Raw genomic sequence first — 25,709 nt, forward strand, 5'->3', positions numbered from 1 at the left:
TTACGGGTGTTCGATCATTGCTAGCTTTGGTCATCAAGAAACCTAATGTTGCCGCGTGCAGCCTAATTGAAAAAAGATAATCTCTGAGCTTGATTTTAGGAAACACCATTTTTCGGAGAGTTAATCCTTCAGATGAAAACTATAGACATCAGTTGGGGTTTTTCAGTCATGCTAAAGGCAGACAGTTGTATTGTCTGTTTGGTTCTATGTAGCAGAAAGAGCTAGCCTTTAATGCTTTTTTTTTTTTTTTTTTTTTTAAAAATCGTGGATTTAATCTTTTGTCTTCACTCAACAGCTGCCCTCAAAATGTCATTGAGCAACGAACTTAACCCCTTAATTCTGTGAACAGAGCTGGTTATACTCGCCAACAATAAAAACGGACTTCTATAGTTCTCAGTCTAAAGGCTTAAAACCGTACAGTACATTCTGTGGATGTAACAAACATGACTTAATGTAGATGCATTTTGACATACAAACATATATACTGTACCTGAGTACAGCATGTGTTGAATATGTTTCGATATAAGGTTTCTGTTAACAACTGAATACTCTTTTGTCTCTGGTATGATACGTGATATTCAAACATCATTTCACTGGTTAAAACCAACTATGACATGTGTGACGTGTGATTTCAAGCTTCTTTGATTTCAAATTTCTCAGCTGTGATCATCGAAGGCCTCAACAGGAAGATCCAAACAATAAAACCCCAATCAAATTCAGACTTGATTGGATTTTTTTTGGACAATCCTTTTGATACATCACGCATACGAGCGTGAAGCAGTGCATACAGTACTGAATGCTCTCATCAAGGCTCTCATCAGTACAGAAGCCTCTTTGAGCAATAAGACAATTCAGCAAGCTGCTCTGAGAACTTTCGTGGTTTCCTGACTCTTATTTGTCCCCTGTGAAGAACTAAAAATATGAGTTTCTGATTGGAAAACTGCTTTAACAAAACATTTTGACTTTCTTTGACGTTCTAGGTTGACAAACACAGAGTGGCGCTGCCCTCATGTTGCAGAGCTGGAGCAGTGTCCTTTGACTCAATATCTCAGTTTCTCAGTATTACACCAAAAGTCAAAATGCATTCATCCATGAGATTAAAACATGACAATTTTCATTAATAGGAGCATTTGGTGACCAAAACAATCATCTTAGAGCCCTGTAAAGGTCCTGCCCCCACTGTCCCAACTGCCTGTATTATCTGCTGACAGCGTGCAGAGTATTGTATCCCTCTGTCAGATAAATCTGTCTTGAATGAGGCCTTTGTTAGAGTGTTCACTCGGCCAACATCTGCCTTCACTTCTCTTTTGTCTGAGTGGACAAACTGGCTTCAGCTGAACTTGGACCAGCTAAATTGTTTTATTTTCCAGCTGTTGGTGGAACAGCTGTGAAGGCAGCACCCAGCTGGCCAACAGTACGTTAGTTTACTGTGTGAAAACATGGGTTGGCTACAGCAGAGTGTGGTTGACACATCCGAAGCCCCACAGCCTTCTGCTAACCTGTTTTGGAAAAACTAGTGATTTAATTTTTCAGGATATACTTTTTAAGGTACCCTTTTCAAGATCACAGTATTTTAAGAATAATCCACAATGCTCTCATTCATCAAATGTGCTGACCTCTCAATGTGTGGTTGTGTTAAATGTTAAACTGTATTGTGGTTGATTCTGTATCATTCACATTTCAATCTCAACTACAAGTCGAGTTAAGGCATGAGAAAGAAAAAAGAATAATGAATTTTGTCGTAATTTATGTGTTAATTCTTAAAGCTATAGTGCGTAACTTCTACAGGTCCGTAAATGTCCGTTTCACCCAAGCCACTACTAGAGGAGATTACACAATGCTGATTAAGCCAATCGGCTCCTCTAACATCTCGCGGTATTTTTCAATATATCATTTTTAGTTTGCGTGTCGACCGGCGACATTCCCGCGCTGGCACACAGGAAATGCTTCCTCACAACAAGAAGGGAGGGGGAGGAAGAGCAGAGAGTGTCATAGCAAGAGGTAGAGCGCAGGTAGAAGGAGAAAGCAACATGGCGGAGAAGCGGCCGAGACACGGTTCAGAAGTGGATCCTACCACAAAGAAAAAGCCTGGACGTTTGGCTGAAGGTCTATTAGCAAAGAAGGAAAGTGACCGACGGAGAAGGCAAACAAGGATTTGTATTGGCGTCGCTTTTCCTCGGTGGAGATCCCTGTATAAAGAAATTGGGCTGAGGGCAGACACGGATGTTGCCTTGCTGCTGTTGGATAAGTAAGTGACTTGGTTTATAATTATATTATGAGTAGTATGTGTTGCTGTTACATGTACTGGACCTAGTACTTTATTATTTTCTTGGAAATGGTGCTATGAACATAATGTAATGTTAGCAGCCTGGTGTTCGCCACGTTGTGTAGCATTGTGTACAGAGTGTGAAGCAAGTGTTACTCTGTGTACACGGTGTGAGGCGAGTGTAACTCTGTGTACACGGTGTGTGGCGACTGGCGAGTGTTACTCTGCGTACGGTGTGTGGCGACTGGCGAGTGTTACTTTGTGTACACGGTGCGTGGCGAGTGTTTACTCTGTGTACATGGAAGTGCCGCCGGCTTATTAGTTGTAATAACGCATTATCCGCTGGGAGGCGATAGAAGTTACGCACTATAGCTTTAAGTTGTGGCCAAAAACATGTTTTGCGAGGTCACAGTGACCTTGACCTTTAACCACCAAAATTGAATCAGTTTGGTCTTGTGTCCAAGTGGATGTTTGTGCCAAATTCAAGGAAATTCCTTTTAAGGCTGTCAGAAAATATAGTGTTCACGAGAATAAGGTGAACACAAGGTCACAGTGACCTTGACCTCTGACCACCAAGATCTAATCAGTTTATTATTTAGTCCAAATGGACAGTTGTGCCAAATTTGAGGAAATTCCCTCAAGGCCTTTTTGAAATATCACGTTTATGAGAATGAAACAGATGCAAGGTCACACTGACTTTGATCTCTGACCATCGAAATCTAATCAGTTCATCTTTGAGTCAACGTGGAAGTTTGTACCAAATCGTAAGTAATTCCCTCAAGGCTTTTCCTGAAATACTGCGATCACGAGAATGGAAACGGACACAAGGTCACACAGACCTTGACCTCTGACCACCAAAACCTTATCAGTTCAGCCCTGAGTCCAAGTGTGGATATTTGTGCCGAATTTGAAGAAATTCCCTCCAGGCATTCTTGAGATGCTGCGTTCACAAGAATGTGATGGACGGATGGACAAGCTAGCTTAGCCTACAGCTAAATGTCCATTCAAACAGGTGTTTTTTCCTAAGAATTAAGCTATAATAAATAATAGAAATCACCTTATTGAATAAATAACAATGTGAATTTTGAATGATCGACTCAATCAATAGTTTTGTGGACAAAAATGCTGAACCTTCTCTTTTACTATAATATCAGTGAGTGCCTTTCTGTCTACATATTTAGCTTTAGATACTGTGACCATAAACTTCTTGTCCAACACGAGTCTGTATTTGAGTCTTTACATTTTTGTGTTTGAGGAGTTTTACTTGGCTGGAAACAGAGCTGTGGTTATGTATTCAGTTATGTGTCAACAGAGGGCAGAGGAGGAGGGGAATAAGAGAGGGGGTAGGGTGGGGGGCAGGAGGTTTGCCGCAGTGCTCTAATGATCGTTCACTGATGTTCTGCAGTGAATCCTCTCTCTATATAACTCCCTCTCTTCTCACCCCTTTCCACCTCTTCTCTTCTTCTTCCTTTTCCTCTCTATGGACTCTGTGTCTTTGATATCCCTGCATATCTTATTGAACGTCCTCTCCTTATTCTACACTCGTCCTCTCTGATCAATAGAATCTGCATGTGGAAGTCTACTTAGTCATCTTATTTAAGTTGCTGTTGGTTCAGGGGGTTTTGGAAAGGTCGGATTGAAACTGAAATATTACTTTTGAACATCCCTTCAGTGGTCTTTTTATTAAAGCCAAAGTGCTGCAGTAGTTGAGCAGATGTGAGAATAAAGTGGGATAACAACACCCACACCTGTGAATCTCCTCCTCCAGGCCTGCCATGTTGGAAAACTGACAACAAAATGAAACCCTGTGAAGTCATTGCTGCTCCCATCCTTGACTTAAATTCTCGGTAAGAAATAGTGCCATAGAAGTAGCATCATGATACCTGATAATTTAACACGATAACATGCCAAAACCCCCAATAAATTTAAATATTTTTAGTCTGTTCTGTGCGAAGAGAAACAGAACATGTTCTTGTTGTGACTCTTCCACCATGGATACCGGTCTCTCTCAACCACTGAAAAATACGTTCACAAATTGATGCTGACAAATATCTACTCTTTCTTCTCTCTCACTTCCTGTTGTAGCCCTTCTCTAAGACACAAGGTCACTGAGGGGTCACACAACACTTGCCTTTATCTGTTGTCAGGACATGACAGCTCTCAGCCTTTAATTTCTACCTACCAGTTCAATGAAATCTTGTTAATCTAAAAATGCATTGATAGCACTTCTTCTGGGCTTATCCTACATCAGATGGATAGTGCTTCAACTACATGACTGAAATGTATGTGTAAGAGAAAGAGCAGCCACTCTCAGGTGTTAAATGATGAGACTGTTGTCAAGGATTCATTGCTACTGAACAGTCCACTGTTAGGCATTAAAACCAGAACAACCAGTTACTTTTTGTCCGAGTCTTGGCTTCTGAAATATTGTTCTGCTTCCAGCTCAGAAAAGCTCTTTTAACATGTTTTAGTGTGTTTGTCAACCACCTTGACTGTGTGAAATCACTGTAGCTGCAGTGACTGCTCTCTTGAAAGCGATGGCAGGTAGAGGCTCTTCAGGAGGATCAGGGTGGCTGAGAAGGCTGGACGGATTTTGGATGATTGGGAGGTAATGATGGGGATCAGATGCGGATCTGGTAGCCATCATTAAGAGTGCTAAGCTCCGGAGGTTTCCTCTCCACTGAGGCCGGCCTGAAAGATGGATAGAAAGCAAAAAAAAGTGGTTAGATCACCGAGCGCATATTAAAAACACAGTGGTGGTATTGTTATTGTAGAAGTCCTCTTTCCTGCTGGCATGTCCTCCTCAAAGTTACACAGTAAAACTAAATTAGTACAAACCTCAGCACATTTACTTCGGAAAAAATGTCATAGAAGAGTATGTAAAAAAAAAAAAATGTCAGTATCGTATGTCAAAAAAAAAAAAAAGTCACAGTATAGTATGTCATTTAACACCATAAAAATGTCACAGGTTGCCATAAAAATATTATAAAAATAATATAACATAGTATGTCATAAAAAATGTCAAAAAAAATATCATAGTATAGTATGTTAAATAAAGGCCTAAAAATGTCGAAGTGTAGTATGTCAAAAAATGTTATGAAAATGTAACAGTATAGCATGTCATATTAATGTCAAAAATGTCATAGTATAGTGTGATGAAAATGTTATAAAAATGTCATAGTATAGTATGTCCAACATTTTTATAAAAATTACATAGTATAGTACGTCATAAAATGTCATAGTATAGTATGTCATAAAATGACATAGTATAGTATGTCAAAAATTTTATAAAAATGTCATAGTATAGTATGTCATAAAATGACAATACAGTATGTCATAAAAATTTGTATAAAAATGTCATAGTATGGTATGTCATAAAATTACATAGCATAGTATGTCAAAAATTTGTATAAAAATGTCATCATATAGTTTGTCATAAAAATGTCATAGTATAGTATGTCAAAAATTTGTATAAAAATGTCATAGTATAGTATGTCATAAAATGACATAGTATAGTATGTCAAAAATTTGTATAAAAATGTCATCATATAGTTTGTCATAAAAATGTCATAGTATAGTATGTCAAAAAAAAGTTTAAAAATGTCATAGTATAGTATGTCATTAAAATGTCATCGTATAGTATGTCATAAAAATGTAATAGTATAGTATGTCATAAAAACATTTTTCATAGGATAGTGTGTAATAAACACCTTAGGCAATTTAGAATTACCAGTTAACCTGTATATCTTTGGATGGAGGGAGGAAGCAGGAGAAGGAGGAGGATCCCACCCGCCACAATGACACAGGAAGAACATGCAAACTCCACACAGAGGGGGCCTAGCCAGCTGGCAGGTTTGTACCCAGAAGATGACAGTGCTAACCACTGTACCACCGTGCCACCCCATCATAGTATAGTATATCATAAAAATGTTATAAAAATGTCCTAGTACAGTATGTCATAAACTATGATATGTGCAATTCAACCTGTTGAGAAGTGCTGAATAACACTGTTCACAGTGCAGTGCACATGTAAAGTGGAGAAAGAAAGTGCAGGAAGACATGACGAATGTGGAAAATGAGAAGGAGATTTAGCTCTCTCTCATTCCTCAGTAAGAAATTCTAAAAGCCAGAAAGTCATTAGATTTAATCCTCAGTTCTGTCTTCTTCTTGCCCTCTCTTTTCACACCATCTCTTCCTCTCTCTCTTCCCATCCCCTCTTCTCCCTCACTCTTTTCTTTATCCGCTTTCATTTTCTTCAGTGATTTCTGCTTATAAGGTCGCTTTCAAGTGCTCTCTCTCTCTCTGACACATCAAGGAAAAGTGCTACTTGCTGAAGCCAATCTGTTGAACTGACAGCCTTTTTATTCCTCGTCCGCCTCTCTAAATGGTATTTTGATTTCCTCTTTTCTTCCTGTCCTCCATCAGGCTTTGTCTCTTATTTTTCGAACCCCTCCACCTTTTCTTCTTTCCAACCTTTCTTCCCCCCTCTTCTCTCCTCCCATCTGTCATATTTTCTTCTCTCCTTTCCTTGTCTTTTCCTTCTCTCCTTCTTGCCTTCTTCTTCTTCTTTTGATCCCGTTCTTGTTCTCTTTGAGTCCACTGTTCCTATTTCTTTCCTTATATGTTTTATTGTCTTTAACCATCTGTGCTCAGAGAGTTCACAGAATTGTACTTTTAAAATCTTTTTAAATGCTGTTTTTAATATATTCCAGGGTATGTTTTGTATTTTTATCAAATGTTATTCCACTTAATTTAAGTTTTGTGTTGTATTTGTTGGTGTACAGCAGGCAGTGCTGGAAACAGCCTGCTGAAATGTCTTACTCATGCTGCTAAATAACCCTGTGCGTTTCAAGAGTCCGTGCTCTCGGCTGTTTAAAACCAGCAGCAGATTATTGCGTTGTCTCTGCTGGAGTTATCTGTCTGAAGTGGCAACATGTTCTTAAGTGCTCTGTTGATAACAGTAATAGCCTTTTAAGTACCACATTCAAGTGGTTTAAAGTGGTAATGTGCTATTCTGATGTGTCCTGTTCATTTAAACTGTTTCTCTGCACTCATGAGAAAATTAACTTTTATGAAGATTAAAATAACAATGTATTTGACTGAACCCTGAAGGGAAAAGAAACTAAATGTACGCTAGTAAAGAAACTTCTCATTTGACTAAAAAAAAAGTTATTTCTCTAGCTTGCATTCCTCTCTTTATCTGCAGCTCCTTGTGATGGGTGATAAGAGAAGTTGGTGCAAAATAATAGCTTTCAGGTGGTTTTACCTCACTGAGCATCATTAAAATATCACATGTCTCTCGCCACTGACAGAGACAGAGTTTTAGACATGACAACAGCTACTGTATTGTGCAGACCAGCACAATCAGTTATCGTGTTTTTGAGATTTTCATTACTTTAAAACTGAGAAGGATGGTGGTTAAGTGCAGCAAGGAAAAGCCTCCTTTTTGTGTTGGAGTTTTATTAAACACACACATGCACACAAGCAGGCACACACACATATACATCTGAATAATTAGATGGTTAATCCCCCTTGAGCTTCTCATAAGAAAGGTCATCGCGGTGCCATGTCAAATGGCAACACACAGCACTGTCACTAATTCTGGTGCAGCGTGCGTGTGTGTGTGTGTGTGTTGTGTTTGTGGTGACTCTGCAGTAGGCCTGGGCTGCAGCTGTTGTCCAAGTCAGATTGTGTTACATCCTACCACACAGCTGACAGCACACACAAACACAGTCGGCATCCTGCATGTGTGTCAAAGTTTCCCTGCCATTGAATTGGAGTGGTGAGTCACCTTGTTTTTAAGAGCTGCTAACCCTGAAAGAATTTAATACATATTCGTTTCAACTGAGAGTTTTACAACTGATATGAAAGTAATTATTACATGAGATCACTTGTTTGAAAAAGCTTCAAACCAAGAAAATTCACACACTAAAAATCGATGTAGAAAATGCAGTTATCCTTCATAACTGTATTCACGCCGAGTCAAAGACTAGCTCCCAGTGATTCAAACAAGATCTTTAGTCATGTTCTCTTGTGTGTATTAAAGCCACAGAGCAAGGTGTCTTTAAATTTTCAGATTTCTCCACGGAGTTTGGTTTTATGTTTTTTCTGATTCAATACATGGATTTATGTTTTACACGCATCTGCATCTACATTTTCATCCTGTATCTCAGGAACAAAGAGAGAGGCACTCTGCTGCTGAGGCACACACACACTAACACACCATGATGACAACGCCAAGTGTCAGCTGAACAGAACAAGGACTTGTCTGCCGGCTAATAATGCTGAGCTGTCAGCAACACTCACACACACTCTCACACACACACAAGCCACTTCAGATCTAAACTCTCCTTGACCTGAGCAGCAAAGCCATGGGGAGAAAGGAAGGAGGGGAAAGGTAGGAACACACAAGGGTTGATAAATACCAGCTGCTACCATTAAAACACTGGTGAACTCACTGGTAAGTTTGGAGACCAGCATTAATTCTTCTCTGTAAAAAAATCTAGTGAGCTGCTACTGTAAAAAGTGGTCTGGAAAGAGCATACACGACCACAGATACACACACATACCCATGTCATCTGCTCAAAGTTTCCTGTCCCGAGGCAGAAACATTGGAAAACACTCACGATTTGTCTCTGCGGTGTGTGAAGCGTCGCTGGGGACTGCTCTGCCGTCGCCTTGGTGATAAGGATTTCCCCCGGCTCCGCTCCTTGATTGGTGACTGCGCACTGGATGATTTAAGGATCTAAGAAAATCACACTAAGAACAGTCAATATCACTATGTTGTGACAATTTACACTTCAGTTTGTATTCTAAGTATTTATCTGACTGACACTGATACTGAGCAAAGCCAGCTTTGTATTGTAACGATGTGAGTAGCATGTGTAAATGAACTGTTTAACTTCCCTCAATCTTGCCAGTGCCCAGATCTCCCTGCTCATTTGCCAAAATCTGGATTTCCACTGGCTCGTATTGCCTATATTTTGCCTAAAATGTCTTCAGAGACATTTTGGTGCACCATTTAGCTGTAATACAATGGTTTGTGAACAGGAAGAGAACTACATACTGTTTCCTGTATTGTGAAAAACAGGTTGAAAACAAAAAAAGAAATCAAACAGTAAAACTAGACAGTGCTGACCAAATATGACCCAGGATTCTGTTAGTATGTTTACTTAGGGAACATATTTTAGCTTCCTGTTTAACTGTAATTTCAGATAATTTGTTGCCAGCTGGCCATCATATTGTTTTTCAGGGGAGCAACTCAGATTACATCACCCACTAACAGGAGCCTCTATTGGTCCGGGGTGGCACAGTGCATTCTGGTAGTTATAGGTTTTCTACTTCTTAACCAAAGCAAATACCACAGCCCTTTTCTTCTGTTTTCTCTGGTCATGTAGCACCAATTTCAAAAGTATTTGCGTCTTTCTACTGCATAGACAGCCCAGGTTTGTGAGAAGACCATCTTTCCAGCGTTGAAATACTTCTTTAAGTATATACAGTAGGGCTGCCCCCTTCATTGGTCGACTACAAACATGACATCATCTGAAACATGGAAGTAGCTACATGCCCATTAGCCACTTAGCACAATCATTACTGCTTTGCCGACAGCGTCATTAACAGACGGCTCGCTCAGTGTGTGACGTGCACTTGTAGATAAAACATAGGCCTTTATTAATGAAGGTTCATTGGTACGGTTTTGTATTTCTCTGTAATGTAGCACAGTGTTAACAATGTTACTGATACTATTCTTTCTCACACCTTGAACTCAAACCATTGTGTTCCCCCGCCCAAAATATATGACTAAATTATTGAATTAATATCGTAAACATGCCAGCGACTACTCGACTAATGGCCCTAAATGACGACTATTGGTTGACTAGGAAAATTCTGAGTCGGGGGCAGCCCTAATATATAGTCAACAAAATGTCTTATTGTGATAAAATGCCAATCACAAGTCTCATAGCCAAGGTGTCATCTTCAAATTACTTGTTTTGTCTGCTCAACAGTGCAAAACCCAAATGGATTCCGTTTTAATGATATACAACAGGAAAAGGCAGCAAATCCTCACACTTGTCAGTCAACTTATTGATTAATGGACCAATCATTTCAGCTCGACATGGTTGATTTGAGAGTCTGTGTTAACAAACAGATGGACCAATCTGCCAAAAAAAAACCTCATGGGATCATTCACCCAGTGAAAACGCAGGATACATGCTGCTTTTCTATTTACACCCTGCTACACCCTCACATTTCAACGTACAGAAACTATGCTAGCATGACTCCAACAACCACTGCTGTTACTCAGCTGCAGGGCAGAAAATGCAACCATGACGAATGGGACCCCAGAACAACAATCCCACTATGCACATACATGCTTGTGTGGGTGATTTGTTTTTCTTTTTTAATCTCACTCAATCTTGACAAACTGCTGTGGCAAATGAATCATGGAGAAAACACAATTTAAAGCTACACATAAGGCATTTCATATGTGTGCGTGTGTGTAATAAACAGTAACTCGAAGCTATCATTAAGAACTCAGCGGGTGAGGAAAACTGCAGGATGAACACGGATGGCAAGTTTTCCCGGACAAAGCAAAAGCCAGGAAATGGCTCATATTCCACAGCTGGTCACGTTAGTCATGTGGCTCTGATAGATGAGTCTCAGTGTCTGTGTGTGTGTGTGTGTGTGTGTGTGTGTGTACATATCCTACAGCCTTTTTGAGAATCATGCTTTAACATGACTTAAATGTTTCTATTTTTTGAACCATGAAACTTTATATCAAGTCCTTGATGCAGAAGGGTGTGTGTTACTGTGAGTTTACACATTTTAAATCTTGTGAGGACCATCAGTGACCTACTGTAGTGCATTCCATAGCCTGTAACATAAACCTAATTTTGACCTTAACCCTAAAACAGCCCTTGGAAGAAGAAAGAGGAACAAACTAGATAATCTTACTGTCAAAGTCCAAAACTCAGCTGGGTCCTTATAAAAATAGATGCACATGGGGGCACACACACACACACACACACACACACACACACACACACACAAAAAGTCTGTACTAAATTCACATTCTCTGGAGTACAACAGAGATTATACTAAAGCCAATACGAACCACAACACAGCTGACCAGAGTCTGACTGTGTGTGTCTGTGTTTTCATGTGCATGTGTGTGTGTGACAGCTGCAAACTCGCTGACCTACATATCTTGCTGACATGCAATGCAGTCCATACACCACTATCCAACACCATCATCTCGCATGCAACCACACACATACACCCAGAACCTCAACCATCACCTTCGTGGAATTGCATGTGGTGCGGGAAATATGGAAAAATGTGAAAAGAAAACAAAAAGCCAACCCGTAGAAACTGAAAATAAAAACCCCAGGGTTCGCAAAACATTTAACCTCAAACAAACCCACTTCTCGGCGTCTCCTCCTCTTCCTCACACACACACACACACATACTCGCACATTCCTTCCTTCCCCATCATGCCCTAAATAATTCCTGACAGTTTATATTCCATGTTCAGCAAGAGGGAAACTACATCCATCTCTGGTCTCATGGAAAAAAGTAATAAAGGTGTTTCCCCTGTTCAGTTTCAAAAGGAAAAAAAAAAGTCCAGGAGGGGTTTTTTTTCTGAGTTTAGCTGCCTGGGTCATCAGAACACAAGACAATGTGCTGTTTCAACTTAAAGTCTATGTAAACAGAGGCACTGAGATTAGAAATGACTGCTGACTACATCAGGGTTATAATGTTGGAGATGATATTAAAAAAAGTAAGAAGTAAACTATAAATGTAACTTTGTGAGAGAAGTGTTGTGGCTGAGCAGCGGCACTGGTTACGGTATCAACTCGTCTCAGTTGAATAAATCAAATCAGATATTTTAATTCAGTTTGGATCTGACTATCAATCAAATACATTACATGTGACCATTAATAGTAACTGTGTACATCGAGATTGTGTGTTTTTATTCACACTGACATTTCACTACTTTTAAAAGGTCATATTTGCCCCCCCTTGATCTGATTTTGAGAGGCATTTTGCTCTCTTGTATTCCACTATGAAATTACACGTCTGTATTGGATTTTGGCAAATAAACTCCCCATTAGTTGAACCACTAAGAACTGTTTTACTTCTGTCCCACTGCTGGGAGCTGGCCAATGAATCCCAAAAGGTCCATTTTCACCCTGCTGTCTTCAGTTGTTACCATATTTGTTGATTTGTTTTGTGGTTTGAGTGCAGTCTGTATTTTCTTCTGCCTCTGGCTACAGTGAGCCAAGTTTCTTCTCCTGCCTCAGGCTGCACACTTACTCTCAAACACTGAAGCTCAAATAGGATACTGTTATTTATCGGGGGAATTTAACTTTTATTTCACTGATATTTTTTGTATCTACCTGGACACTTCTGTCTTGAGTACACATTCATTTCTGAGCCTGGTATATCCATTTCTCTTGTGAGAATTATTATGTAAAAGATACAGTTACAGCTGGTTTGTAGGAAACCCATAACCTTAAACTTACTGATAAAACCTTTTTATCAGGTTCTGAACATTAAGCATCATCAAGTGTTTGGTGTTCTTATCTTTAAGATGACTTCAGTGAAAAAAATAAAGAGGAAAACACTTAATTGTTGATTGATTTTTTTTCAATTGTAATTGTCAAATTTTGAGTTTTTGGAATAAACTAGAATGAGATATTGAGTTCACAAGAATGAGACACACATGGTCACAGTGACCTTGGCCTTTAACCTATGACCACCAGAGTAGAATCAGTTCATTCACGAGTCGAAGTGGACGTTTGTGCCAAATTTGAATACATTGCCTCAAAGCGTTCTTGGGATATCGCAGTCACAAGAATGAGACGGACGGAGGGATGGACAACCTGAAAACATAATGCCTCTGGCCACGCTTTTTGCTGGGGCACAGGCATAAAATCTGTATTAAAATCAAATCAAACCCTAAAGTGTACAGAATGTCTGTGTGCATACAGTATGTACCTTCATCCTCATATCTCGGCCGTGTTTCTCCAGTTCCTTCCTCATCTCCTGGGCTCCCAGTCGTGCAGCGTTCAGCACCAAATGCTTCCACTCGATCGGCTGAAAGACGTGGGGGTCGTGAGGCACATACAGGCCGATCTTCACCTGGGAGAAGCAGGGTTTAAAATCAATTAATGATTCCACCACCCTTCCACCTACATAACACATCTTCATCCCTCCATCTCTATTCTTACCTTCTTCAGAGTGTGCTGGTATCTTTTGTAAGAGCTCTCAAACTCAGCTACAAGTTCTCCCAGTGTGCGGTGTGTCAGCGGTTTGTCCATCAGGTCCTGCCGGCGGCTCATGCCAAGTGACCCATAGCGGCCGTTGCAGTAGACGCCCAGTACAACATGGTGGAAGCAGTGGCCAGAAAACTGGGTCTTAAAGCTGATGGGGAAACGCTCGAGAGACGTCAGCCCGTTGGTCAGGTAGCTGGTTAACACAGTTAAGAAAGGATCTCAAGGGCATTATTTTGGTTCATGTCGTCTGGAGTTCTATTTTTCGATTTATTAGATGAACTAATCTAGATGCACTCTGACTGCACTGCTGGAGCTGCACATTTGACTACAGACCTGAAATAAAAAACAACATCTGAGTGCAAAACCCAAGAGTTAAAGTGAAAGTGTATTTGTTTTGATTTCTCACAGCAGAGGCAGCACAGCAGCTTGACTCGTGAAATTAGATTCAGTCTGACTCTCAGAAGGCCAATACTATGAAAATGCCACGGGGTAAACAATAGCTCTGTGACTGCCGAAGTTTGTGCAGCTCCCCTTGTCTGACAAAATGTGACTAGAAAAACAAACTGAGAGACAGATGAGCTATCTGGTACCATCAGAAACCTGAGGAGATGATGACACATGTTCAGGGTATGTGTGTGTGGCTGACCTTGTGACTCAGGAGATATAGTGCAATATGTGCACCTCTTGACCTTTGACCTCCTCATTCCGAATTCTCACCCATCCATATAGTTTCTACTTCTCTTTCTAATCTTCTTTCCTCTCTGTCCTTTCCTGCTTTTCTACTCTGCTGCTCCTGATGCCTTCAAATCCAACAATCCAGGTTCACACCGATTTCAAAATGTGGAAGACTCAATTATTAGTAAAATATTTAACTGAGCCCAATCTCTGTCTGACATAGCGCAGAACTGATAGGGTAACATTCAACAGAAAGTTAATAATTCTTCAGTGGTGGAAAAACATGTTTGTAACAACAACATATGAAAACTGAATGAGGTCTATATTTAGTCAGCTCTCATGCTGTGGACTGCACAGCTTCGTAGAGCTCAACACTGACAGGGATCCAACTGTAGCAATCTGTGCAAACACACACACACACACACACACACAGATCTGGACAGTATCTTTGTCGGCCAGTGGCCAACCATCTGCTCTGTTCTGTCCACGGAGGCCTGTCATTGGCCAGTGTGCCTGCCCGTCACCTCAGCAGCCTGGATGCCACAGCACTGCTGTGTTTTCATTAAATATTCACTAAGGGCCATCAACACAACTAGACCACTGATCACACACACACATACCAGTGTGTATCAGCATGACTGTGTGCTGTAGGGAAACTCACAGCATTAAAGCAGAACAGGGCTGGCCTACTGTATGAAGAAACCAGATCTTCACAGTTTGGTGTTCTTAAGCAAGACATTGAATCCCTTCCTGCTGAGCTATTAACAGTTTCTATATTCTGTATGTTGTCTTAAAGACTAAATCTATATATATATATATGCTCGGACAAGAACTTTCTTAAAGTATGGATGATTGTCTAAGACAGCAAAAGAGATTAATTATACTTTGAAAAGCTAAAAAAGACATGCATACAAACAAACACACACACAGTTTCATTAACTGCAATGGCGATAAGTCAACTGCAGCTATCATTATACTTTTCTTCATCTTAATAACAGAAGCAAAAAGACTGTACATTAACTCTGTAGATACAAAACACACCCCTGTTCCTTTCTAATGAATAGTTAATTAATGTTACAGTACATCTCTCTCTCTCTCTCTCCCTTTTGTTTGCCATAGAGACCACTACGAGAGCTGTCAGTTTTAACATGGCCGATGAGTACAGCATCCTTCTCTCTTTCTAACACTCACCTTATTGCTTTGAAATTAAAGTTATAATAATCCTAGAGTCAGCTCTATCTATGCATCCATCCATCCATCCAATCTCACCCTGACAGCAGACTGGCTTTAATACTCTCTTAGGCTTCAAATACTGTATTTCACTGTGTTATGTCTGGGAGGCAGAGGTAAGTGAGACGCCTTATCTATGGATATAATGCAGAGCTAATCCAGTGGGTTTTTAAATTCACTTTCTCTGTCTCTTTCTCCCTCATGCGTCCTCCCCCCTCTCCTCCTCGAGTTTCTCTCCACATTCCCTTCCTCGCTACATTTCAAAGCAGCGAGATTTAAGATAAGAAAATACAGGAAAAGGCATAAAATCCTCTTTATGTATGGTGCCATTTTATGTAGAGCCATGTGCTTGCCTCATCTTCATCACAAGCAAACTCTAGTTCTTTGAGTTTCAGTAGGAGCTCGGGAATTGGTCTTGAAATATGGTATGGTTTGTGGACACTGGAGTCTGGAGCTGTTCTCATGCATTGTATTAGGCCTCAGTTTCAGTTAGGGGAGGTATTAATGCTACAGTGCACAATGATATTTTAAGCGGTACCATAAAGTTCAGTTTGGTATGATTTTTTTTCCGTTTCCACTGTGAAAAGTTGTGGATGGTTCCAATGGAACTGCTCCATACTGTCCCCATTTTTGGTCACCCCTCTGTTGGGGTACCTAGCAGACAGATCTAGGAGTTTGATTTTCAGCAATTACATATGGGTTTAATGTCCAGGTGTCCACATACTTTTGGCCATGTAGTTTGTCTAAAAGTTTTTTGGAAAAGTTCCTGCTCTGATTATTATTCAACTCGAGGCTGCTTTGTGCTCTAGCCTTGTTCTGCAAAACACTGCTCGGTGATGGCTGATCCGATGAGACACAGAGTCAAACACACACACATAGTGAACACACAAACCCACACAAAGAGCTGGTGTGACCCAAGATACACCCTGAATATCCTGGAGAGAATTCAGATCACTGTTAACCAGGAAGGGAAAAAAACAGCGGCGGAGGACAAACTGGACCCAGACACAAAGACAAGGAGACAGACAGCTCCAACTGCCACAAGCAACAACAGTTGCTGCTCATCCCTCTTGCTTTTCTATCCTAACTGTCTGTCCCTATCTACTCCTATCCTCTCCTAACACTGTCTCACTTTTTATTATCAGTGACACAGTGTTCTGATATATAATTTATTTAGAACATTCATATCTCAGTGCAATTTTTGGACATTTTAAACTTACTCTGGAGCCCAGTGAGGAATGGGCAGACATTAAAGTCACTGATAGAGTCAAGAGGTTAGGTCATGTTGATGTCACATTGTCTTAACTGGTATGTATGTAAACAGGGTGTGTCTCCACCTGTCATTAACATTTCAAATACTGGTCATCCCCCAGCAAAGTACAGGTAAGGCCTCATAGCTCAGTGGTTAGAGCACTGGTCTTGTAAACCAGGGGTCGCGAGTTCAATTCTCGCTGGGGCCTGGGTCCTTTTACAGAGGATGACCTCAGCGCCCCCTGAAAGGTGACACTGCACAAACACGCTGTCCCTTGCTGATATAAATGCAACAGTATGACTTTGTATAAAGGGCACGAAGCAGCAGAAGATCTCACACCATTAGATTGCCTTGTCTGTTCCTCACCCCGTCCTTTTTCTCACTCCCTCTGGCTCACATGTCCCCTCTTTCCTTCTCCTTTATGTGATTTTTCTGTCGACTTCTTGCTGCTTTCTCTATTTCCCTCCCTCTCTCCTCCTTTCATCTAGAGGCTAAAGCCAGTCTCGATTAAAGTCACTGTCAGCTGCCACCCTGTCAGCCACAGGAGGAAAGCTACCGTGAAACTAGCACATGTGAAACTGGACCATGCATTTGCAGAGACACTGAGAAATCTCTCATGTGTTGACATGCCAAAGTCCTCAGAAATCTGTTACACCAAGCTGTGTACACTACATACCGCATATCAGCTCCTCTACTTCAATGTGGGTGATTATGTCTGGACAGAGTCTTGTATCCTCTTGAAAAGGTGTTGATAATGCACTACAGATCTTTGCCTCTGTCTCCAAAGCTGTCTTGAGCAGTCTTTGGTTGCAGTTGTATTATATGGTTGTATTTTATTCTTCAAACTAAACTACAACCTTTGAATCTGCCCACTCCACTGAGTTGCTATAAGCCATATCAAGACATTATCGCTGATAGCATCCACTGATTTGTTAAATGGACCTTTGTAGTCAAACCAGAGCTTCAGTACTTGTCCACAAGTGAATAATCAGGCACAGTTTCTAATTTTAAACTGCAGCTGACCACATGATTTAAATGCTGAAGCAGTTGCAGAAATTACAGACTGCTGCTTTAATATTTAAGCCCTGCCGGATGATACTAAGCTTTGTGAATTGTGTGTGTATGTGTATGGTGGTAGGGGGGTTAAACTTTGAAGAGGGCTTGTTGCCAGGCAACACTGTTCAGTAAGAGCTGGAGAGGGTGGCGTTGGTGGGGAGGCATTAGGACATTAGAGCAACGCATCTCATTGATTTCACCCAGAGATAACAAAATAACCTCCTGGTCCACTGCTTGGTGTGTGTGTGCGTGTGTGTGCGTGTGTGTGTGTGTGTGTGTGTGTGTGTGTGTGTGTGTGTCAGGTAGTAAAGGATACATTCCCAGGATGACGGCTTCCAGACATTTGATTGGCAAAGACTCTCTGATCATCTCTCTTGCTGTCTCCATTAACCTGGAGGAGGAGAAGGATGAGGAAGAGGAAGGGGAAGGAAGAGGATGAGTGGTAGGAGGAGGGGGAGCAGAGCACAAGCAAAGGAAAAGGAAAAGAGAAGGAGGAGGAGAGGCAGAAGGGCAGTGAGAAGATGAATAGAAAGAGAAAAAGAAAAACAAGGGATCAGTGGACAACAAAAGGGGGATAAGAGCAAGAGGAGGAAGAGGGTGAAGGCAAGGACGAAAGAGAGAAAGGGGGGGGGGGGTGCAGAGATAGAACTGTTATTTTCACAGTCATTTATATTTTAAAAGTAACGGGAAAACTATAGATACTTTTGTTCGCTTGTACCATTCAGCCAGATTTCTTTCAGTTTTACAAATGTGTGTATGAAAAAGTCAAAGTAAATTGTGCAACAGGTTTTAATGTTAAAACAGAGAGTTTGTTCCCCAGATTCATTCTGCTCCAGCACCTTTAATCAAACTAACTTATCAGCTATCATTAGTTACATCGACTAGACTATTGTGTGCATGCAGAACTGTTCATATCACTGTTCAGATAGTTAGACAATGTCATCAGTGTGTCCACATTATAACCTGATTACTGGAGGTAATCAGGTTAAGCTGAGGACTTGATGAAAGAATTCAGATAGTGACCTCACCTCTTCAATAAGCCAGCCGTACATGAGTGGTTGTTGTTTGTGAGCTGAGCCCATTAATGCAAGTCAAAGAATATAGGCATTACTGAATTCTTCAAACTCGAGGCACATTTAACTCATAAACTGTAATAAAACTAAGGCTGCAGTTCACTTACCCACACAGTGGACGGCTCTTCTTGATTTCAAAGAATTGGGTTCCTGTGTGGTTGTATCTGATGGAAATGTTAGGGACAGCACAAGCTTTCATTGTTGTTTATCCATTTCTCTACTATTGACTGATGTGCACCTGAAGCTGGTGTCACTCTGGTGTCTCAATGAGTTATGTGTGGAAAGATCTAATGCCATGAGACACAGACAGCCTAACTTCACCTGACAGGTGTAGCTCTCATCATGACATCTGTTTTCACGCCGCAATGTGTGTTGCAATGCAATGTACTGTTGTATTTGTGGTAAAGGATACTGCAGAGCCTTCATGTAGTTCTGGATGGCCACAAGCCAATCTGGAACCGACATGGACGGTTTGAAGGTTGGGACTGAGGGAACGGAATGCTGCAGAGAGAAGGGAGAGAGATTATTGTCTCAAAGCAAAAATCAACATGTGGTAACATTCAGAATCCCAAAACCACCTCCCAGCATCTTTAGAAATCTGCCTTCTCAATGTCCCATGACTAATAACAGCACGTACAGCTCAGTCAAGTGGCAACCACTGAGGCTGAAAAAAGCAAATGCCCAAGTGCCAAAAACTGCAGATCTTTGAATGGCCACTTGAGGCTGGCTCCAAAAGCCCCATGTGAAAATACTCAATTTTACAGCAGAAATTAACATGTTTACAGCCTGGAACAACAAAACATTTTGATCTTTTTTATAATTTTGTCCTTCATGACAACTGTACCAGGGATGAATTTTCATATAACTCGCCATTTACATTTTGTTACGGCCTTAAGTTACACATAATTAAGGACATGGCCGCTTTGAGTAACAGGTGGGTGTCAACCATTGAAAAGTCGCTAACATGGCAATAGTGTGTTGGTAACGTAATCATGACGTGACCCCAGATTCAGAGTATAGGCCTAGCCGTAGCAGTAGCTGTCAGTGCATCAGAGTTAATTTTATCATTTTGGTTGCCCGAAAAAGTCTTGTTCAGCATTTAATTTTACTTATAGACCCTCTATACCAGATATGCAGCTTTTCTAGGAATTGCATTTTCTTTTGATAGTCAGAATTCTATTTTTTGGCTAGAAAAAATTAGCATTGGCATTATCACAGTTAACAATAGCTGTAAATGCAATCTGTGATGGTGACAACCAAAATTCTACACTCAAGGCTTTAAAATAGGAGTCGACAAACCATGGGTGGTGTCAAGGTGGATATCTCTATTCTTTTATACAGTCTATGAGCTTGACACTTGTTCCAACACTGCTGGGAAAAAATGTACACTGGCACAACCATTTATACTACTCTCACATTAAAGTACATTCAAATTAAATCTGCATTGCTAAATCTATTTAAACAAGAGCGACAGGAGTACAAGTCACTACTTTTTACAATCTACTAACAATCATCATGTCTGCTTAGAGTAATTTATTAGCTACTATTGCTAAACAAACAGTCTTGGTTGTTGGATCTATTTAATTAAACACTTAAAGTTTAGTATTCAGTGTTTCTGAGAGCTGACACAGATGCCATCAGGCTTATGTTTACATTTTTACAGAAAGTAGAAAAATTTCTTCCTCCATCAAAATGTTATTTTTGTCAGGATCAAAACCTCCATAATAATGAAGTTATTTCTACAGCGACTAGAACCGCTGTTACCACGAGTGGTAGTTGCGGCAGTAGCAGCGCTTCTAGCATTCTGTACAAAGAGATGTATTTGCATAAGACAGCTGACTGTGAGCCACCACGGAAAATAATATGATAAAGAGACAGATGACATGTGACATTGCCTCTATCCCAGAATGTTGGGGTTATGCGGTGCACACCACCTTAGACCGCTGGGCCAACAGACACCCATATTGTGATAAGAGAGGCCTGTGGTGAGAATGAAACCATGCTGCTCTTTCTAAAGTCGTTTCACCTCAACAAGACCCATCTCAGAGAGAAAACCGAGGTCACAGATGTGGCTTCATGAAAGGACCATGACCGCACCATTAGAGAGTGAGTCAAACTTAAACACAAAAGGAGACTTCCTCTGACACACAGGCAGCCTGTGTGTGTGTGTGTGTGTAACTGTGTGTGTGTGTGTGTGTGTGTGTGTGTGTGTGTGTGTGTGTGTGTGTGTTTATGCAGGAAGGGTGAACTATAGCTGCAGCCCTATCATTTCCTGTGGGTTTTTGCTTCACTGTTTATTTACAGCATGAGAACGGAGCTGAGAAGGAAGACATCACAACAAAATGGAGGGTGAGCCCTGATGAAATGTTGCTGTTTTTCTTTTTCAAAAATCACTGGGATCCTGGTATAAAACTGGGGCACATGAGATCCATGAAACCAGTTGTAAAATGACTCTTTTTACACATCTCCAAAAACATATTCATGGACAAAGATGTTTTATATGGATGTAAACAAGAGACATATGAATTTGAATTTTAATAGCCACTGAAAACTTAATCCTGAAATGTAAACACCATTGCATTCATATCATTGAACTGTTACTTTGAAAACCATGTGTCTAAATGTAATGTTCTGAATTCACCTCTTTGAAATTAAAATATGAAATTTCGTAATTTGACAAATACAGATCCAAAAACTCAAGATTCAGAATTTAAAAAAAAAAAACAAAAAAAAAACCGAAAACAGATTTAGGTTGCTCACATTTGATTGGTCAAATTCAAATCTTAAAATTCAAGTTGAAAAAAATTAAATTGCAACATCTGGGCTACACAGAACAGGATAGGTTTGATAGAGTCAAGCCTAAATGTTTTGACCAATCAAATCTGACAGATGTTCTTTTCTTTTTTTTAACCTTTTCAACTTGAACTTTTAGATCTGAATTTGACGAATCAAATTTGAGCAACCCTGAATCTAATTTTTTAAATTCTGAAATTAGAATTCTTAGATCTGAATTTGCGAACACTGGAATTAAAAAACAAATCAAATTTACCTTTGGAAATTTCAAATCAATAAATTTTAAATCACAATTTCAAAGAGATAAATTTAGAAAAAATAAATTCAGATACAAAACTCACAATGGAACCATATAAGGGATTTCATCAGCAGTCAGCCATTCAGACATTCACCACATTAGACTATCAAGTTACTTAGCCAATAAAGCAGCTGTTAGCCACGCAACCACTCATTTAATACAAACAGTAGATTAGGCTTCAAACCTGATTAAAGACTGACCAGTCAACCTGCCAGTCAGTCAGTAAAACAATCACCAACTTGTCAGTCTTCTAGCTGTCAGGCCAGTAGGCAGTCATTCAGTCCAAAAACCAGTCTGCCAGCCATCAAAGACCAGTAAATAGCAGGTTATACAGGCACATAATCTCTCATGTATTAAAATCCTCACTAAGGCGTAACACACTGGCTGCATCAGCTGGCACACACACACTTTAAAGCTGCTTTCTGCTGGGTCAGGGAGTGAGATGACTGGTGATCCCTCACTTTTATCATCCTCTCCGCTCTTCCCTCGGCTGGAGAGGAATGTCAGTTAGAAAGAGGTGCCATCTTTCGGCTGTCACCATCACAGTCTGTGTAGAACTTCCATACAGAAAGGCTACATTTTAAATGCAGTAAGATAAAGTTACGATGAAGTTACAACTGGATTCACATTTTGCTAAATATTTACAACACAACTACTGCGCCAGAGAGAAATATAGCATGACAAATTGCAGTATTTTAGCTGTCCAAAACCCCCAAAAACTGTTGAGAGCAGCTCTGGTGAAAAGCCAGCACTATGCCTTATGAAAACTGATGTTCCCTGAAAATTTGGTTACAGCTGTCGTCGTCTTTCATATCCAAACTGTGTGTAACTTCCACACAAGTTGGCAATCATATGAGGAGTCACATATTTAGGTGCAGTGTAAGCGTAGCCTACATCACCCTAGGAAACAGAGGCTGCTAAAGCGTCAGTGATGTGTGTAATTCCTCCTCTCCTTAAGAGTTCAGCTGGAAGAGCATCACTTCATAGTCCCAGTTTAGACTGGTGTTTATCTGGCTCTACCTCCCTTCCTGTTTTCTCCCCATTTGCCTTCCCCTTCAGAGTTATCTCAAATTCTCATTTTTGTTTTCTCCTTCCCTTTCCCTTTTCGCTCTCATCTCTCCTCTGTCTCTGTCACACCCCTTCCTTCTCCATCTTCTCGTATGTCACGTTGTATTTGCAGTCCTCCTTCCTAATCACATCCATACCATTTTTTCCCTAGCTCTATTTTTTTTTCTTTCAGCAGTCCCCTACTACAGAACCTGGAGGTAGGCTGGCAACCTGACCCTCCCAGAGACAAAACAGTAACCAGAGACAGAAAGATATGAAGATAGAGCAGAAAGATAGAAAAGACGGATGTTGTATAGTATCGGCTATGACCTTCCTGGTGTTTGAATTTTGAACTGTTCGAAGGAAGTGGGGGATGGGGAGTAGAAAGTAGTCAAAGAAACGTATGCAGAGCATAACAAAGTCAATACTAAAAGAAGTCCATTCCCTTTAATAGTGCCAATCCATGTACAAATTAAGGTAAAACTTACCATAAACTTTACGTACTAGTCAATCGTAAAATATCTGCAGGAGCGAGTCAAACAAAAGTGGATTTACTGTGTCATTTCCTATTCATTTAAGCCATTTTACAGCTCACCAGAAATTTTTCTCATTGCTTTAAGTGTTGTCAAGGTATCAAACTACCAGGTATGAGTACCACTGACATGAGAACATACTACAGATAGCAGCGAACTCTATAACCTTTAAAGTACTTTGTTCTGTGTGTATCAAAAATGGAAACAACCAAGCAAGAGGGAGAGAGACAGGTCGTATTTCCTTCTGTCAAGATATCTTTAGAGTGGAACACCAAGAGGAATGTCTTTCTCTCTCTTTGTGTGTGTGTGTGTGTGTGTGTGGTATGCGACAGTTGAGAAACAAATGATAAAGCAGTCTCAACATGAGACTCCCTTCTTTCTTGTAATCATCCTTTTTATTTGATTGTATAAAAACTGACGATTGCCTTTGAATGAGGACTTATACTACTTCAGTGCTAATAGCAGTATTTAGCTGTGGCTTGTATCTACTGTGAGACCACAGTCACACCAAAGAACATCTCCTAGAAGATTATCTCTGCCATCTGTAATTCTTTGCCTCAGAGAACATCTGTCTAAACCAAGCCATTTTGGCAGGCATCCATACATATCACAGGTCAAATCCAAAACATGCTATTTGTCTCTAGCCTGAGTGTCAGACTGAAGCTCCCAGAACCTTCAGTCTGACATGGCTTCCATTGAAGGCGATTTACAAGGGGGAGGGAATTTGATTTTTTCCCTAACCAATCAGTAGAGATCAACGACTCACCCGGAATCTGACGTCATTAGTATCCATGCCTCGGGGGTGCCGAAAACAAGCGAGCATTGCCCGTTTAAAATGTCTCCGTCGTTGTGCACGCCCAGCTGCATCGCCATTAAATCCAGTTTAGCAGCTTCCTTAATTTGGTCCTCCATTAACGCGAGTAGTGGCAAAATACCTCGATAGCGTTGTTAATGTGGTCTGTAGGATCTATAGCGGTCGCCATTGTTGCTATCCTCACCAGTTACCTACCGGTGTACAGCTTGACATCAGCGTGGCGCTGACTGGCTAATCGCTAGACCCGCCCCCAACCCCGGCGTTCATTGGTCCGTCTATCGTTTGGACGAGATAAATCGCAAATTCATTGAAGTATGCCAGACCAGAGATGCAAGCCTACTCAGTTGAGTGGGTGGGGTCTATGGTCTGGAACCAGGCTAATTTGTCTCTTGAGTTACACAACATGACACAAGCTTCTTCTGCAGATATATACAAGATATCAATTTCAGCAGCCCTGACTTACAGTGGACCCTGATATGTGTAACATCATCAGTCATATTCACTAAAATATCCTAGCTGTTTTCTTGTTGTTGCATGTCTACTGTCTGATTCTACTGGTGCAAATGCTAAAAATGTCCAGTTTAAATGTAATCCTTTAACCCCATCCAAAATAAAATCCTACTGTCACAGCTTGAACAAAAACATACTAATCTAGAACAATGGAGCTACAATGGATTATGGAAATGAAAAGCTTTGGTGACAATATCTACTGTACAACATCTACTTTACTGGTGGTTTTAATGCTACTCCAGTCCGGTGACCATGCATCCAGTTAACATGCAGCACAGCACACACAGCTGCTGCTGATGACATCATCCTCATGGTTATCCAAGTTCAAAGCTGTCATGTTTTGTTTAAGTTTATTAAGTTAAGTTTATTTCCTTTATTAATCCCCCTGAGGAGAAATTCAATGTTTTCACTCTTGCTTGTCAATTACACACAGGTCCGAAAGACACACACATGCACAAACAGAACCTATACATGCACAAAGTGGAGAGATGTCAGAGTGAGGGGGCTGCCCTTGGTGAGGCGCCCCGAGCGGTTGGGGGCTTCAGTGCCTTGCTCAAGGGCACCTCGGCAGTGCCCAGGAGGTGAGCTGGCACCTCTCCAGCCACCAGTCCACGCTCCATATTTTGGTCTGGACGGGGACTCCAACAGGCGACCTTCCGGTTCCCAACCCAAGTCCCTATGGACTGAGCTACTGCCGCCCCTTATTTATTTATTTTCCTTATTTACAATACCAGTAAATAATGCCAAATTATAGAGATGTTTAAAAGTGTTTTTTTCTAGTTTTGCCTCAGAGCTTTGGCAGAGACCTTTGCTCAGACAAGTTGTAGCCAGTTTGGTTTCCCATTAAAAGTCCTTTAGGTAGTCCAGTTGGTATCCAGAGATT

General features: G+C 40.7%; 1 protein-coding gene and 1 non-coding gene across 3 annotated transcripts in view; one reads left to right on the top strand and one right to left on the bottom strand.

Moving 5' to 3' along the window:
- Positions 1 to 225: 225 nt before the first annotated feature.
- The window catches only part of vash2 (vasohibin 2), a 31,802-nt gene continuing 6,318 nt past the window's right edge, over positions 226 to 25,709 (bottom strand). For both annotated transcript variants that reach the window (XM_049589818.1, XM_049589819.1), the window contains exons 3-9: positions 19,244 to 19,332; positions 18,939 to 18,995; positions 18,075 to 18,149; positions 13,501 to 13,738; positions 13,268 to 13,411; positions 8,893 to 9,011; positions 226 to 4,957 (exon numbers count right to left, since the gene is read on the bottom strand). In XM_049589818.1, coding sequence (XP_049445775.1) covers positions 4,888 to 4,957; positions 8,893 to 9,011; positions 13,268 to 13,411; positions 13,501 to 13,738; positions 18,075 to 18,149; positions 18,939 to 18,995; positions 19,244 to 19,332 — 792 coding nt within the window. In that variant the 3' untranslated portion in view covers positions 226 to 4,887. The remainder of the gene's footprint in view (positions 4,958 to 8,892; positions 9,012 to 13,267; positions 13,412 to 13,500; positions 13,739 to 18,074; positions 18,150 to 18,938; positions 18,996 to 19,243; positions 19,333 to 25,709) is intronic.
- On the top strand, positions 16,838 to 16,910 carry trnat-ugu (transfer RNA threonine (anticodon UGU)). Its single transcript has one exon. It is a non-coding gene; the product is annotated as a tRNA-Thr (tRNA).

Source organism: Epinephelus fuscoguttatus, linkage group LG11, assembly GCF_011397635.1.
Source record: "Epinephelus fuscoguttatus linkage group LG11, E.fuscoguttatus.final_Chr_v1".
Taxonomy (NCBI): Eukaryota; Metazoa; Chordata; class Actinopteri; order Perciformes; family Serranidae; genus Epinephelus; species Epinephelus fuscoguttatus.